The sequence below is a fragment of the Cyprinodon tularosa genome, unplaced genomic scaffold (assembly GCF_016077235.1).
Source record: "Cyprinodon tularosa strain WSP-4 unplaced genomic scaffold, ASM1607723v1 ctg364, whole genome shotgun sequence".
In the NCBI taxonomy this organism is placed as follows: domain Eukaryota; kingdom Metazoa; phylum Chordata; class Actinopteri; order Cyprinodontiformes; family Cyprinodontidae; genus Cyprinodon; species Cyprinodon tularosa.
The window spans coordinates 50,483-66,238 of NW_024039079.1; the positions used below are offsets into that span (position 1 = coordinate 50,483).

Sequence of the window (15,756 nt, forward strand, 5' to 3'; positions counted from 1 at the left end):
TAAAAAAATTTAAATCACTTTTTATATAAAAAAATGGTTGGGTAGTTTGGAAATTTAGAACATTTTTGTGTTAATACCTCCAATGCCCTAATTCCAACAACTCCTATTGTCCTGGCTCTACTCTATCCCAACATTATTTCAAACATTTCTAGTACTAGATTCTGCTGGTGCTGCTGAGGAGTCGGTACAATCGGAGAAGAGTAGGGCTGGTATTGAGGAAGCAATAATGGAAACGTTGGCATGAAAGACGCATGCCTTGCGTCTGTGAAGTTGTTTTAAATCTAAGCTGTTTGCAGAGGTTTCCAATGTGAACTATCAATCGAGACTGAAACTCAAGGCCAAGCCCAAACACAATGACTTCTGATGATGAAGCAGCCGACTGACGTGTGAACTGACCTTGCCTTTTGTTATGTTATTGACTGTGTAGTCTTAATGTAAGAGTGGGTGGATTTCTACCTGTTTTGTTTTCATGCTTTTGTTTGTGTGTAATGTGCTTCTTATTAGCAATTTCTTTGTGTCCTCAGGGAAGGCGACTGGTGGGAAGCCCGCTCCATCAACACAGGAGAGAATGGTTACATCCCCAGCAATTATGTGGCCCCAGCTGACTCCATACAAGCTGAAGAGTGAGGAGCAAAATTTGTACTTTTTTAAGGTTTTTCATAAAACTTTGACTGTCCTCTGGATTCCTTTTTCTTTTGCTCGTTAGTCTTCTGTTTACGATCTTACCTCCTTCCTGCTGATTAAGGTGAAAATAGAACTGTCTGGCAGAGAGGGAATGAGAAAAACAACATATTGCCTGCTTTCACTGAGCATATGATGCATTCTTATGGTTCAGATCCTCGGCTGTGACGAAGACATTTTTGATCTGACTTCTCTTAAGCACTCTTGACAGTGTTATAATTGATGGATGTTTAAAACACTGGGGAAAAGGCAGCCAATTAACTTCTTACTATGTCTCTTAAAAAAAAATGTGAGCACCTGTTATTGACAGGATGCCGTATCGCCTAGTGAAACAGCTCCAAATGCATTGAAGTGTTTTGACATAGACCAAGCCTTTTTTCAAAGAGGTAAGATTGTTTGGAGCTGGGAGCTTTTTCCTTATTTATACAAACAAACATTTTTGTTTTATATTCAAATATTTATTAGATGAGGTTATAGGCAACATTGCCTGCTGCACATAGACAATTATTCAGGAGAAAACTTAATATTTACTTCCTACCAGCATGTGAGAAGCACCAAAAACATTCAGATTCTTAAACATGCATACAGTACATTAACCTTGCCATGCAAGCTGGATTGTCGCAAGATCTGAGTTTTCAGTCTCGCAACAAATCCATCTTGAAGAGTCCTGCTAATACGTCCATGTCCAAACCACCAGCAGGTCTGGCCAATGACATGCCGGCAGTGTTTTTGTAGCGGGACATGTAGGAATGTCAACACTCACAAGGACCTTGCTTGGGCATTACAAACATAGCTACGCTGGATACAGCAAACAACTCGGTTTTCGCTAGAACAGCGACAATTTCTCGTTAAAAAAAGGAGCAAAGAGAAGCGCTTGGTGCATTTATAGATCAGAAAGATTTCTGTGCTTTTCTTCCAACACGATTTGGAAAAAGTTTGTTTTATCAACTTATGAAATGTCACGATTCACTGCAACAATCAGCTACCCAATCGGCTTGAAGTATTGCACTAAAAGTCTCTGCTTTTCACGGCAAGACTGAACGGCAGCATCCCAGATTGCTAATATATAACTTAACTCAGTTCTACACATATCCTTCTCGCTACTGCCAGGTTAGAAGTAGGCAAGTGGCCAGCATTAAGACTTTGCATCAGAAATGAATTCAGCATTTCTTAGGAATGACATATTATACTTTATATTTAGTTATTTCAAGTATCTGACTTTTCTTTTCTCCTTCCACAGGTGGTACTTTGGTAAACTGAGCCGAAAAGACACTGAGCGTCTCTTATTACTCCCAGGGAATCAGAGAGGCACTTTCTTGGTACGAGAGAGTGAAACAACAAAAGGTAAGGAAGTGCATTTAAAATAAGACGACACAAAGAGGGACCTTTATAGCTGGTCTTTAAGTAAATGTAAACATTTCTTTTTTTTTTTTTTTTTTTTAGACCTGGATACATGTTTTTTGTTTAAACAGAGAAGTTTTGTTGCATTCCTTTTTTACAACAGCAGCACAATTTCAAAACCTGTTCCAGGATTTAGAAACATCCCACTCTCCCATCACAGTACAGGAAACACTGAATCATTCTGTTTGAGGACGCACATGAACAGTATGACTGCAATCCTTAGAAATTAAGATACACTCAAAGAGCATCACTGATGCAGACCATTATAGGAAACAAAGTGTTTGTTTAATAATTCAGGGTAATCTGAGGCAACAGTTGAACCTTGTTGTCTGTCCATGTAAATATTTGAATCCCTACCATTATACCATGTTTATTTAGAGGTGCCCTTTAAAGGTTGGAGCGTCTGTGTGCATGTGAATGTTGCGATTTATATCATATACTGTCTACTAGTGGAACAGTAGGAAAATTATACCCTTGTAAGCACTTCTACAACTGTGTTGTTCCTGGAGATCATAATTACAATACCACCAAGTTGACAGAAACTGAAAAGATATTGATTATTTATTTGTTGAATCACTGTCATGTATGGAAGGCCTGGGAAAGGGTGTGGATACTTTCCAGGTTGGAGTCATAGTTATTTTATCATATGCTGCTTTAAATAGTTTTTTGTTTCTGAAGTCCCTTTTTTAGCCTTTTTAAACAATGGCTTTGCCTAGACGGTGTAGTTATAAAGGTTGCTCATTTGAGGCGGCACCACTAAAGGCAGGCTAGTAATGGAAGGCAAGCAGTATGCCAAACTGTAACTACATTTAGTCAAAAACCACTGTACAAAAAAGGCTGCTGTTGTTAAGCTGACAACATGTGGGGAACCTTTTTGCCATTACATCACATGGTTTTTCACATGGTTTTTGTGAGAGTACGGTTGCTCTAAAAATATGAGTTAAAAACAAGGATAAAATGATAGCATTGTTGATATCTTTGACATCTTATCAATTATTAGCATCTTGTAGCTGACTGCTTGTGTTTCCTCATAAAGTTGGTCCATTAACATATACTAACAAGTTCCAGCATCATAAATAAAATCAGGTTGAGGTTGGATAATTATCCAAATACTTTTCAACTCAGAACTTAAATTTCCAAGTTAAAGGTATTGTGGAGGATTTTCATTCATTTTTCACTATATAGAGCGGGGATTTTAAAGTGGACTTTATAGCGAACTTAGTTAACTGACTGTTCAGACATATGATCACTACTTTTTTCTCCATTGATCACATATCTCCTCCTTCACTACGAGGTGCCTGAGGTATCTTTGTTATTAGTCGCCGCTGTCGTGTAGCGATAGTCTATGGCAACAGGGGGCCTCTGTGACAGCAAATCCCATAATGCTTTGCGAGTAGAGCTCTCCATGCAAAGCATTCCGGGATATATCTGCCTCTTCTGAGGCCTTTCTTCTCTTCTCATACACTTCGTAGACACTTGATAAATTCACTCTTACGACCCTCGTCCATTTTCAAAGAACCGCAATGAGAATGGTGAGCTTCAATGACTGTCTGAAACTGTAGCTCACCACAGGTATACGCCTGAAAGTGCGCATGCTCAGCAAAACATAGCTTACAGGACGAGCATGTAGGACGGCCTTACGTAAACATATCACCAGAATGATTGACAATTAGGAGGACCACTTATTTTGACTATCCACCCGGGAATAAAAGATCGTCCTTTATACCTTTATGGTGCGGGTACAACAGATTTGATGTCTCAATCATTTAGTCCAGGTCCTGAAGCAGAACCCTCTACCCATCTGCAACCTCATCAGGACCATTGTAGGGAGAACCTCATTTTGACCTGTTCTAAGGACATAGTTGGATCAGCCTTCAGTGTGTTTTTCCACTTAAATTTTGTTTGTGTCTCTAAATCCAGGCCTCTATTACTTAAAAAATGTGATTTCCATTGATGGTTTTTATGTGATTTTGTTGTCAGAACATTCAACTTTGTAGAGAACAAATTATTAAATGAGAATATCCTAGATCTGAATATTCATTCAGATCTAGGATGTGTTATTTTAGTGTTCCCTTTAATTTTTTTGAGCAGTGTATGTTTACATAAAGGTGACCAGATTTCTGAAATCAAATCAGGGGACATTTCCAGCTCATAGATAAAAAGAATGAGATCCCATTAAAATGGAATTAGGAAACTGGGGACAGTTCTGCTTTCAGTCATTTTCACTTATTTTTTTATATTTAAGCAAAATAAATCTGGTGTAAAAGCCAAGAATATGCATTCAGCACTCTTAGTATTTCCTAAGATTAATGAAATTAATGAATCAATAATGTCATCAATAATAAACTTGATATGTGTCTCTGTTTGGGGGGTGGGTGAAATCCAAATTCAGCATGTTCCATATCTGGTTAAACGGTCAAATAAAAAAAAAGTGATTTTTGCTGTGCTCCACTTGTCTTCTGAATTTCTTTCCCTCTCTTAAAGCCTGAATGAACTCAACACTTAACTTGCTACTTTATGGTGTACAATTTACTTTTTAATTGCGTCTTACCTCTTGCCTTTGCTTGTTTCTTTGCACACTCATCAGAAAAAGACTGGCTTTTTGAGTTCCGGTATTTCCAGATCATTAAGTCGATAAATCTCACTATTATTTTATCCCTTCAGAGTCTGTCACCCTAATGTCATGTATTTTGGTTTTTAAGGTGCCTTCTCACTATCTTTACGTGACTGGGATGAGGTTAAGGGTGACAACGTCAAACACTACAAGATTCGCAAGTTGGATAGTGGTGGTTATTATATCACTACAAGAGCACAGTTTGAGACACTACAGAAACTGGTGAAGCACTACACAGGTAAGCATCCTAGGGAAGCATCATCCTCGGGCATAAATTACACTAATATTTGTTAGTAATGAAATAAAGTAGTTTTATTTACTGAATGTTATATCTTATGTTTATTGGTTCTGTTATTGTGACACAATTGTAATTAGGCAATAGGAGGGGTTTCCTGAATAAGAAATTTTGAGAACTTCTGTTTTGTAATTTTTAATAAGGACAAATTTGGGAGCAATGATCTTGACGAGGCAAGCTTTGCCCTTAACTTACCATTGATTCAGTTTATTCAGAATCCCTCCTGCAGGGAAAAACTTTTTTTGAACGCTCAAAGATAAGATCTTGTAAATATGGAGATAAAATATTTTGCTGGAATCTTTGAAGTGTTCAGAGGAAATACAAACAAAAAAATGTTTGTTGAAAGAGTTACCATGGGAAAGGTCTCCTAAAGGGAAAGGTAACATGATCGAGGTTGATAACATTGCATTCTATATAACACAGTTTCCTGTTTAGTAAACAGGAGCATACAAACTAGGAGACCCTATTTACCAGTGATGAGGCGCAGTAGTAAAAGTCAATATGATGGACTTTAATTTTTAACCCTGAACTGGAGTACAATGCTGTTAATTTCATATCGGGCTCCTCTTTTGAGTAATTAACTGTAAACCTAAATCTAATCAATGCCTGTGAATACCTTAGTGGAACTTCAAAAAGCAATAGATTATTCCTTTTTAGGTGATTAATATTAAACTATGTATTTATTTAAGCCACAAAAAGATAGTGCCTGCATTTTTTCCACTTGTGTTCTACAATTAAACACAGACAGCTTTAGGTCAAAGGTAATGATAATAGTTTTGGAATTTCCTAGTCAGAGCTCGACTTGAGGATCTTTGAAAGGAGCAGAATGGTGCTCATCACCAAAAATAAATCAGAACAATTCTGGAAACATGTGTATGTATATATATATATATATATATATATATATATATATATATATATATATATATATATATATATATAAAACTGTTTAGGGAGGGAATGTTGAACCTTACAGTTTTTGGCTGTGCTGTTTCACAAAGCAGCAAACCTAATTATTACATGAAACAGATTTGATTTCAAAGACCAAATGTGGATTCCGAGCTCTGTACTCCTTTATATCTCCCCAAATGCTTTCTTTAAACTGCATTAAGAAAAAGGTTTATATACAGGATTTAATTCCTCCCAACTTAGATACTGAATACAACACTTTGGTTTTCTACATTTTACCCAGATTCACCAGGAAAATTTAGCATGAAACTTAAATGCAGTTTTATCTAATTTCGATATAGGCTGGAATTTCATAATCACCTCATGATTGGTTTGTCATAACTTAAAGCTGCTTTCTTTCAGAACATGCGGACGGTCTGTGCTACAGGCTGACCGTTGTGTGCCCAACAGTGAAGCCGCAAACTCAGGGACTTGCTAAAGACGCCTGGGAAATCCCTCGAGATTCCCTCCGACTGGAAGTCAAACTGGGACAAGGCTGCTTCGGGGAAGTCTGGATGGGTAAGGCACATATTGGACTGCAGTCAAGCTCAAGGCTGGATGTCAGAGGTTAATTAGGTAAACTGTGATGCGCCACAGCTTACTCTAAATCTGCTTGGTACTTACTGTAGAGCAAGTGTCTAATGCATTCTCCTAGCATCTGAAGGCGGGTAGAGCAAGAACTATGTCAATAACTGTTTTACTTTGCCCAATTAAGTGTTTATACCTTAGTTCATCAGCAATAGCAGAAAATGTCACCTTGTGAATCAATCCTCCTCCCAGTTCACTCTTATGAGGCTGCTTTTTCACAGTGCTTTCCAGTCCTTCTATCCGTTTCAGTTGAGTGTACAGATCCAGAAATATTGCAGCTGTCAGGTTAAATCTTAAGCCTAATAGAATTGATTGTCATCTTTTCTTTCACTGACAGCTGTTATACTCCTTAATTAATTGTGAAAAGATTCCTCTGTAACTGTCAGTGTTTAGTCAGAAAACCAGGAATGACACTTTCACTTTTGAAATGAGTGTGTATCATAGAATTTTTCCATCTGAGGTCTAGGGTTGTCACGAAACTAAACTTTTCAACTCGATACCGATACTAAGGAAAATATTCGATACTCAATACCATTTTGGATACCACAAGAATAAAAACTCCAAATTTCAACAGAAATATTTTGATTAATAATTAAAATACAATAAATAAATACAATAAACAATAAGAACAATATTTTGAGGTTGTATGATGTGCACAGTATTAAGCAAACTTGATAAAAAACTTACAAAATTAAAATTAAGTGTTCCTTCCTTTGCTATGCTTTGCACACATAACAATGACACTAGCCAAACCGGTTAAGAAACAAAAATAATTCTCAGCAGCTGCACCTGTTACAAAAAAAAGTCTGAAACTGAAAAGTGCACAGAATTATTCAATCACACAGTGTTAAGAAAGTGCATTTTCCTCTATTCTGCACTTTAGATAAATGACTGCTTAGGTGCCACTGGTGGAAGCACTTAGGGCTGCAACTAACGATTATTTTAAAAATCGATGAATCGGCCGATTATTTTTTCGATTAATCGATGAATCGGACAAAAAATATTTTTTATATTAACCTCTTTATTCCAAAATAAACATTTTAGACAGAACAAACAAGCACACAAGTACAGGTTGCTCATTAACTGTCCTGGTGCAATATGAAAAATAAATGTTTGTTTTAAAACTACGCAAACTTACATGAGAAATGTAGCTGTACATCCACAAAATATAGGGTACTTTGTTTGATAAAGCACAAAAAAAGACAGGCATTTTTGTTTTTAAAAGCCCCTAAGGGGCTCAAACAATAGCCCGCCACATTTGAACAAATTAGGTTTTTTTTTTAGACTAGAAGAGTTCTGTCTTTTAAGACAGGAAAGTATAGCAGTTAAAGTTGCTACTTGAGAAAATACTCAACCATAGAGATAAAAATAGCCCTGTGATTCAAATTATAAATTGTATTTGGAATAAAAATGAGAGAACTAGGGGTGCTAAAAAACACATCCTCCAAAGACAGATATTTACCTGGGAATGTGGCATATAATTAATTGACATATTACTGATCTTGCTGGATTTTATTCTGCTTTACTTCCATAAATTGCAGAATCTTCTTTACTTTATCTTTGCCAGAAGATTTAAACTTTAAAAGCCTTGCCCTCATAATTTGCAAGTTAATTTATTTATAAAGTAAATATAAACGCTGCTTAAGTTAATTCAAATGAAATTAAAAGTAAAATAAGTAGCCAACCTTCTCACTGTCTGTAACCTACTAACACGGTAAGGAAAGCATCAGACGAGCTACCTGAGAAACTAACGTTACATTTCCCCACTTTAAAACCAAACAAACATGGTCGCTCATCCTGCTGATCAGCTCTCTTCACTGCCATCGACGGCTCCAACGTGTTTTCTTTTCAGGTGCTGCATCATAACAGTGGTGCTTCCGTGCCATGTTCATTTGTTTTTACAAAAGTTGCATGTTACGACTTTTTTCACTTTACAAAGCGCAGGCTATTTTAATTACTGTGATCAATTTGCGCCGTCAATCCCGGCGCATGAGCGCTTCATTTGCAGTCTGGATGCTGAGGGTAAACATCCTGCGGCTCTGACTGCAGCGCTGAGAGGGACTCCTGCGGGAGAGGCAGAACGGGGTTGGCGGCGGGGTTGACGATGGCGGCGGATGACGCATTAATCGTGCGACACAACTAATAGATGATGAAATTATCGATTTTATCGATTCGTTGTTGCAGCCCTAGTAGCACTGTATCGATACTTTTGAAAATGAGTATTATATTTCAGAATCAATACTTTTTTGAGTATCGATACTTTTGACAACCCTACTGAGGTCTTTGCCGTAGACAGCTTAAATCTCTGTTCAGATGGTAGGAAATTAACATTAAAATGGGGGATTAGAAGAGTTTGGCCTTTGTTGATTTTTGTTAGCTCAATTGATTCAGCACTAACAGTTAGTATCATCTTATTTTTGTTTCTTGCTGATAGTTTACCGAAACAAAGTGATAAAAGTAAATGTAAGAACAGATTCTATTATAGAACTCTAAACAATGATCATTAGCTTTTTACATACACAAAACTGTAAAGTTGCTGAGGAAGTGCGATGATTAGTTTGCTTTTTGTTGACTTCTTTAGAGTTTTGTTTATTTTCATCTTATTGAACGTCATCCCGGGTAACTCTGAACACACTCCACCAGTTGACCTAAAATCAAGTCCTGTCTGACCAATGGATTCATTCTCCTTTGTGGTTATAATTATGCCTACTGTGAGGTTATCACAACCAGCAACGAAATTAATAAAGGGTAACATCAGTAGTTTCCTGACATTTAAATCTAGCATGTTTCATGACAAACAAAAGGATTTTAGATAATACATGTTATCGTTCTGTGTTGAGCTCTTTCTGTTGCATGCCTCATACTTTTGCTCTTTCAGTCCTTGAGTGATCCACAGAAGGGTAGAATTTTGTAACGGATTTCTTTAATAGCCTGAAGGCAGAGAGAAACTTGCGCGTGGGGTTGTCGCGCAGGTCTGTTCGTGAGCCTATAGAAGTGCTGTACCCTATTGCAGTTGAGGTGGATGTTGGTGAAGCACTCGCAAAATCCACAGAGAGGCAGTGATCAACGTAACAAGCAGTAATGCAGGAAGAAACAGTTGACATCTCGCTTCCAAACTGAGCAAGCGCAGGATTGTTTATTTAAGAATTTATGATTAATTAAGAATAGTGGGTATGTTTATGGCAGCTACACAGAAATATATGGTGGAATAAGACAGTAATTTTACCTGCTGCACTCGAAGAGATGTGATGATGGGGAAACCAGCCTGCCTTTTAAGCCAATGCTGACCTTTTGATTTTAAAAAAAAAATGTTGTTTTACTAAATAAAAGCTGAATATATATTATATACTATAGTTGTTTTAGACTTTATTTATTCCACAAGCTCGCCTCTTTATGCTGTTTTCAGTCATTGAATAAACAGTAACAGCACTGCATTTAACCAGACTTTTCTACTTTAAACTTCTGCACCATTAGATGTCAGTACCGGCAAAATTGTTAATGGAAAACGGCTTTATATCCTCCCATTTGAAACGAGGCTAGCATGCGTGGTCCGCGCCAAGTCACAAAAATTCCGAGGTATGCGACCTAGCACCGAGGCTGTCCGCTCCGTCTGTGATGGGGGGGGGGCAGCATAATTGCGTCACTTTTGGCCCGCGTACCCTCGTGCTCTGTTCAATGCAGCGAGTATAAACCAATGTATTATTATAAAGCCTCCTTCAGTTCTTAAGAGCAAAGTTTCCTTTTTACTTGCGGTGATGGACACAAAGGGATTAATTTGTTTCCACCAACCACTTTTCTATTTATGTTGTACTGCCCTTGTCAGCAAAACACCAGGATAAATCTACTTAGAAGTACTGATGCTCAACACTTGGCTTATGAATAAGTAAAGAAGGCAAATAGTTTTGTTGGCATGCAGTTACACAGCCATTAGGACGCTTACACATTGGGATAAAGTGTCCTCTTTACATTATTTAGAGTAGATGCAATTTTAATGTGAAATGCTCTTGATGTGTGTAAACTAATTGGTGCGAGTCAGTGATGAAGCTGATCTCCAAACAGCCCTCATCATGCTGCTTCAATGCCCCACAAACTGCTAAAGCCTGACTCTGAATCGCTGTTAGTTCTTTGACAACCAAAGAGTCCTGTAATCACAGATCACGTCACACGCTTCATTCCTCGCGCCTACTTCTGACACCGGCCCCTCCTAGCGAACACGACTCATTTTTCCGTTGCTCTGTCTCTAATAGAGGCTGGCCCTCTGCAAGCTGCGACATGCAAGCCTCTGCTGGGTAATCCCAGGAATTTCATTCTGCCTCTCCCTGCTCTGTTTGCTCAGGATATTTCCCGCTCTGCTGACACTGTTCACTGACAATCCCCCTTACCCACAACTTCTGGGGCATTTGTGCTGTCACCCTGATTTCACATGGGCATGCCGATTGTACTTTACCCTACTTAGTCCTTCATCCTTGAGTTTGGTCAATATGAGTCATCTATAAAGGCCAGTGTGGGCCCATTGTATGTAAGCAGGGCGTGAGTAAGTGGGTCCAAACCGGGAAGTGGCTACTCTTTTACTTTTTGTTGTTTTACTTTTTTGCTCCTAAGAAGATTTTTGTAGCCATAAGAAATTTCTCATATATGTGCATTATCAAAAACCAGTCAGGATTGACTCTTGTCTTCACTTGTATTAATACTTTGCTCATTTTAAGTATCTAATTTTAGAGCATTATCAAACATTTTTTTTTTGTTCTTTTACCCAGGCACATGGAATGGTACCACTAAAGTGGCCATCAAGACGCTGAAGCCAGGAACCATGTCTCCAGATGCGTTCCTGGAGGAGGCTCAGATCATGAAGAAGCTCAGACATGATAAACTGGTGCCGCTTTATGCAGTGGTGTCTGAAGAGCCTATTTATATCGTAACAGAGTTCATGGGTAAAGGTAAGCATAGTTCCAAGTCTTAAAGCAGAAGACATGCAGTTTTGTATTTTAAGAGCCTGTGCTACTTACATTCCTATCCTACTGAATATAGGCTTATGATGTTAAAGGGTTCCATGTGATAATACTGAACTATATTTTTAAATAACAAATTTTTCCTTATTTTAAACGTTAGTGCCTCTAATTGAAAACAGATCATTACAAAGATATGTAGGCAATTACTACTTGCTTTATGTAATTCACAATAAGCTTATATTGTTTTATATCATTCAGGATTGCCAACATTAATTCTTCTAGTTGAAAATTGAATATAAAACAATGATTTTCTAAAGTAGTTTTAGCTTTTTCTTTAATTAGTATGTTAGTAGGTTTATGTACACTAACTTATCAAGGGAAAATCACCTAATAAGGTTTTGTTTAGCTAAACGAAGCTTTCAACCATGCTTGTATTGTTTTTTTTATTAGACTCATAGTGTGCGATATGTTTGTATGCTGAGTACTTGGAGGATGAAAAGATTTCCTTTTTGATACCCTTTGGTTTAAATAATGCATTGTTGGGGTGTTTTGCTGAAGGGGGGACCGATGTTCTGTACAAAATCCCTACTATCATGAGGAAAGAACATGAAAGATGTCAGTATTGAAGCAACATTATAAAACATCAGGCTGGATGTTAGAAGCTCAGACACAGGGTCTTCCAAATGTATGATGACTCATCCAGGAGGCTTTAGAGCCTCCTGTTTGATCAGTAGGGTATAGACTGGACTGTTGCTCTGTAAGCAGATTAGGCCAGAATTACAGCTAATTATAGTAAGATGGTTATGGTTTTCTCCCTTTGAAAATAAAATGTAACTTTCATTAATTTGGCATTTAGTCATTGAAAATAATTGATTTAAAGAAATTTTGCCTGACAAAAAAAACAAAACGATTTTGTACAGCTTAATGAAATTATACTCCAGCGTACCATAACTAAAACTTTGTTTAATTTATTTTCATTTTCTTTTAACACATTCATGCAAGCCCACACCTTTAGGGGGTGTGTCCAAATGAGACTTGTTGCTTTTAAAACCGGTTAAACCCCAGTAAGCTTTCGTAATGATTACCACCTAAAAACACACACAAAAACATTAGAAGGAGCTTAATGGATATAATGTCTAAATGAAACCTTTTTGACCAGGTGTTAAGACATCAAAGGGTGCTTTTCATGTATAAGCAAGGCTGCAGCTATGTCTGATTTATCTGTAAATAAACTTAGTCCAATCTAAATTTCTTTTCAGAAAAAAAAGCCAAAATGCCATTAAAACCTTGTGAACACATTAAATTGCCATTTTATTTTATATATAGAAACATCTTCACTAAAAATGTAGTAAAGTAAGTCTTAAATAATGAAGTTGTAGTTAGCAGTGTATCAAAGAGTTCTCATTTTGGTGAAATTTAGCCAAAAGTTCCCAAACCGGTGCATTTTCTTACCCCCGTTACAAGGAACCTGATCCCATAATAGTGCAAATGGCCATTATACGTTTCTTTCTGTATTTAAGGGTGAAATAGTCATGGAGTTTAACTTGTGTATTAAAAGAATGACAGTTGGGAAAGGCATAGAATTAAGGGAATAAAAAAACAAAAACAAAAAAACTGAATTCTTTTTATATCTAACTTGATGCATTGTATTTTGAAGTAAAAAAAAAAAAGATAATCTGTGAAAAAAACCTTTCAAAGAAATAAAACTTAGTCATAGTCAAAAAAGACCTTGAATCATCCTTTCCATATAAACATGCTGCCTTTTTGAACTTTAAGGTGGTTGATTTTACAACACTAATGAAGTAGCGGACATGTAATATAAAGCTAAAAAGGTTTTTGGGCTGTTCTAATTGATTTTTAAAGATGAACACAACTGAAACATCTGTTTAATTCATCAACTTGCAGGTATTGGTGTATAATACTAAATCATATAAAATCCAATTTGCATGCAAATTGCTTCCTTGAAACAGTTGTTACAAAGATGTGCTTTATACTGTGGAAAGGTACGCTTCTTTAGTTTCAAATGATACCAGAATTGATAGGTTTGAGAAAGAAGATGGGTGTCGTCTGCAGCATTTATTTCGTAGTCAGCAATGTCTTTAAAAAGCCCTTCAAATGTCCTCAATTGTGTTTAAATTGTCAAAGACTCATTTGGCATATTGTTTTGTGAATATTACATTTTTCTCTTGTGAATGATTTTGGGGGGAAACAAATCTTAAAGAAAAATGTCCCTGTGATGTTTGAGACATTGGAAAAAAAATGGATGGTTAGATGCAGATCACTGCTGTACAGCAATACACAAAGCTGTTAAGCTGCTTTTAGTTGGATTATGTTAAGTGAAGGAAAAACTCCCCAGATGCCATCAAGCAGATAATAATGTTAAGGTGTGTTGTAATATAAATCTATAGTTCTTTTATTTTTTTTCTATAGTCATGAACTCATATACCAAAAGGACCTTTTAACTCATAAGCTGAATTTGTAAAGATGGAGTCTAATCTTATTAAAAAAAAAAAGATCAGCCTAAAGCAGTAGCATTCAGTGATGGTGGACAGCAACCAAAAAGCTGTTTGTTCTACTGTTGAAATAAGCACATTTTTTTGTTTAATTTGAAGCATCTGAGCATTGATATAGACGGTGTTGATCTTATGGGATGTTAAATTTCCAGATGAAATGATGCAATTTTTTCCCAAACATTTTGTCTCTACTTTCCTCATCAGTTGGACATTGCTTAGCGTAATCTACGCCCACATTGACCCATATTTAAACATCATAAATGCGAAATGACAATTTAGCCTTAAGTGAATAATTTAGGTGTGCAAATAGGCTTAATATTATGTATTTCTGACTATGTGCTTTGACAAGCTGGTGATTGCTTCATCTTCAGTATTTATCTTGCCAACCATTCATTACACCATAAATCTCAGTCACTGTGGCAGATTGTCCTTGGTTTAAAGTGACACTTCCTCTGGCAGATGCCTCTTGCTCTGTTTAAGCAACAGAACATGTCATAACTGTTGTAGTGCCGGTCAATTAATTGCATTTGCAATTACCATGGATTTTGTGTTTTCAGTTTGTTAACAAGGTAAAAAGTGTGAAACTTGCACCAGTAAAGGGTGAAAAAGGTCCCCATTTTCTGTGCAAACATCCTTTTTTTTTCTTCAGAGTGGGTCTGTTTGCTCGATCCTTTGTGCCTGTGATCTTTTTCATGCACACCACAGCTGTATATCTCTGTATTGCCTTTGTATTAATTTTTTACACATAGATGTATTGCTTTTCCTTGAATCAAATTTTTTTTTTTCAATAACTTCCAACAGGTAGTTTGCTGGACTTCCTGAAAGAAGGAGAAGGAAAACATCTGAAGCTTCCACAGCTGGTGGACATGGCTTCACAGGTACGCTACAAAAATATATATCTTAAATACAATTTGCCTGCTAAGCTGTAAATACTAGAGGTTATTATGCCACAAAGTACTACCATTGTACATCAACCAGAACAAAAGAAAACATTCATATAGTGAAACATGGTGATGGCAGCATCCTGCTGTGGGTTGGCTTTCCCTCAACAAGGACAATAAGCTGCTGGGTTGTCAGACATGCAGGCACTAAATTCTAAGGATTTTATTTTTTTGGCTTCTAAGCCTGAGTGGCTTATTTATTTAATATCGTTCCTCCAATTTTTATCTGCTCCCAAAACACTTCTCACCACAGATGACTAGAGTTCATCACTTCAATCTCATGCTATGATCTGATCTTAGTTTTGTTTTCCACACTAAAAAATGGAAATGTGTGTGAGAAATGATGTTGACACAGAATAAAGCCAGCGAAGACTATCGGGAAGAAATATGGTTTTGTTTTATGATTTCTCTGTAATTGTATAATTGCCATAGCATCACATATTTCTCTTGAATAATTACTGTTTTAGCTCTTAATGCAAAAGTACCTCTATATTTAATACTAACCCTACTTTTTGATTATTGACCCCATTTCTCTGTGCTCCACATGAAAGATTGCAGATGGGATGGCTTTCATTGAGAGGATGAACTACATCCACAGGGACTTAAGAGCTGCCAACATCTTAGTAGCAGATAACCTGGTCTGTAAGATTGCCGACTTTGGCTTGGCTCGACTCATTGAGGACAACGAGTACACGGCTCGTCAAGGTACATGTACGGAGCTTGTGCACTCAGACACATGGCCACTGATTTACTGGATGCTAAGGCGGACATGAAAATCCCTTATCTTTTAGGAAAATTTGATGTTTTGTATCCCACATTGGTCTCC

At 37.0% G+C, this 15,756-nt stretch overlaps 1 protein-coding gene across 1 annotated transcript in view; it reads left to right on the plus strand.

Moving 5' to 3' along the window:
- The window catches only part of yes1 (YES proto-oncogene 1, Src family tyrosine kinase), a 40,365-nt gene that overhangs the window by 19,731 nt on the left and 4,878 nt on the right, over positions 1 to 15,756 (plus strand). Inside the window, exons 4-10 of the mRNA XM_038295981.1 lie at positions 525 to 623; positions 1,922 to 2,025; positions 4,785 to 4,934; positions 6,303 to 6,458; positions 11,285 to 11,464; positions 14,791 to 14,867; positions 15,482 to 15,635. Of these exons, the coding sequence (XP_038151909.1) occupies positions 525 to 623; positions 1,922 to 2,025; positions 4,785 to 4,934; positions 6,303 to 6,458; positions 11,285 to 11,464; positions 14,791 to 14,867; positions 15,482 to 15,635 (920 nt within the window). The remainder of the gene's footprint in view (positions 1 to 524; positions 624 to 1,921; positions 2,026 to 4,784; positions 4,935 to 6,302; positions 6,459 to 11,284; positions 11,465 to 14,790; positions 14,868 to 15,481; positions 15,636 to 15,756) is intronic.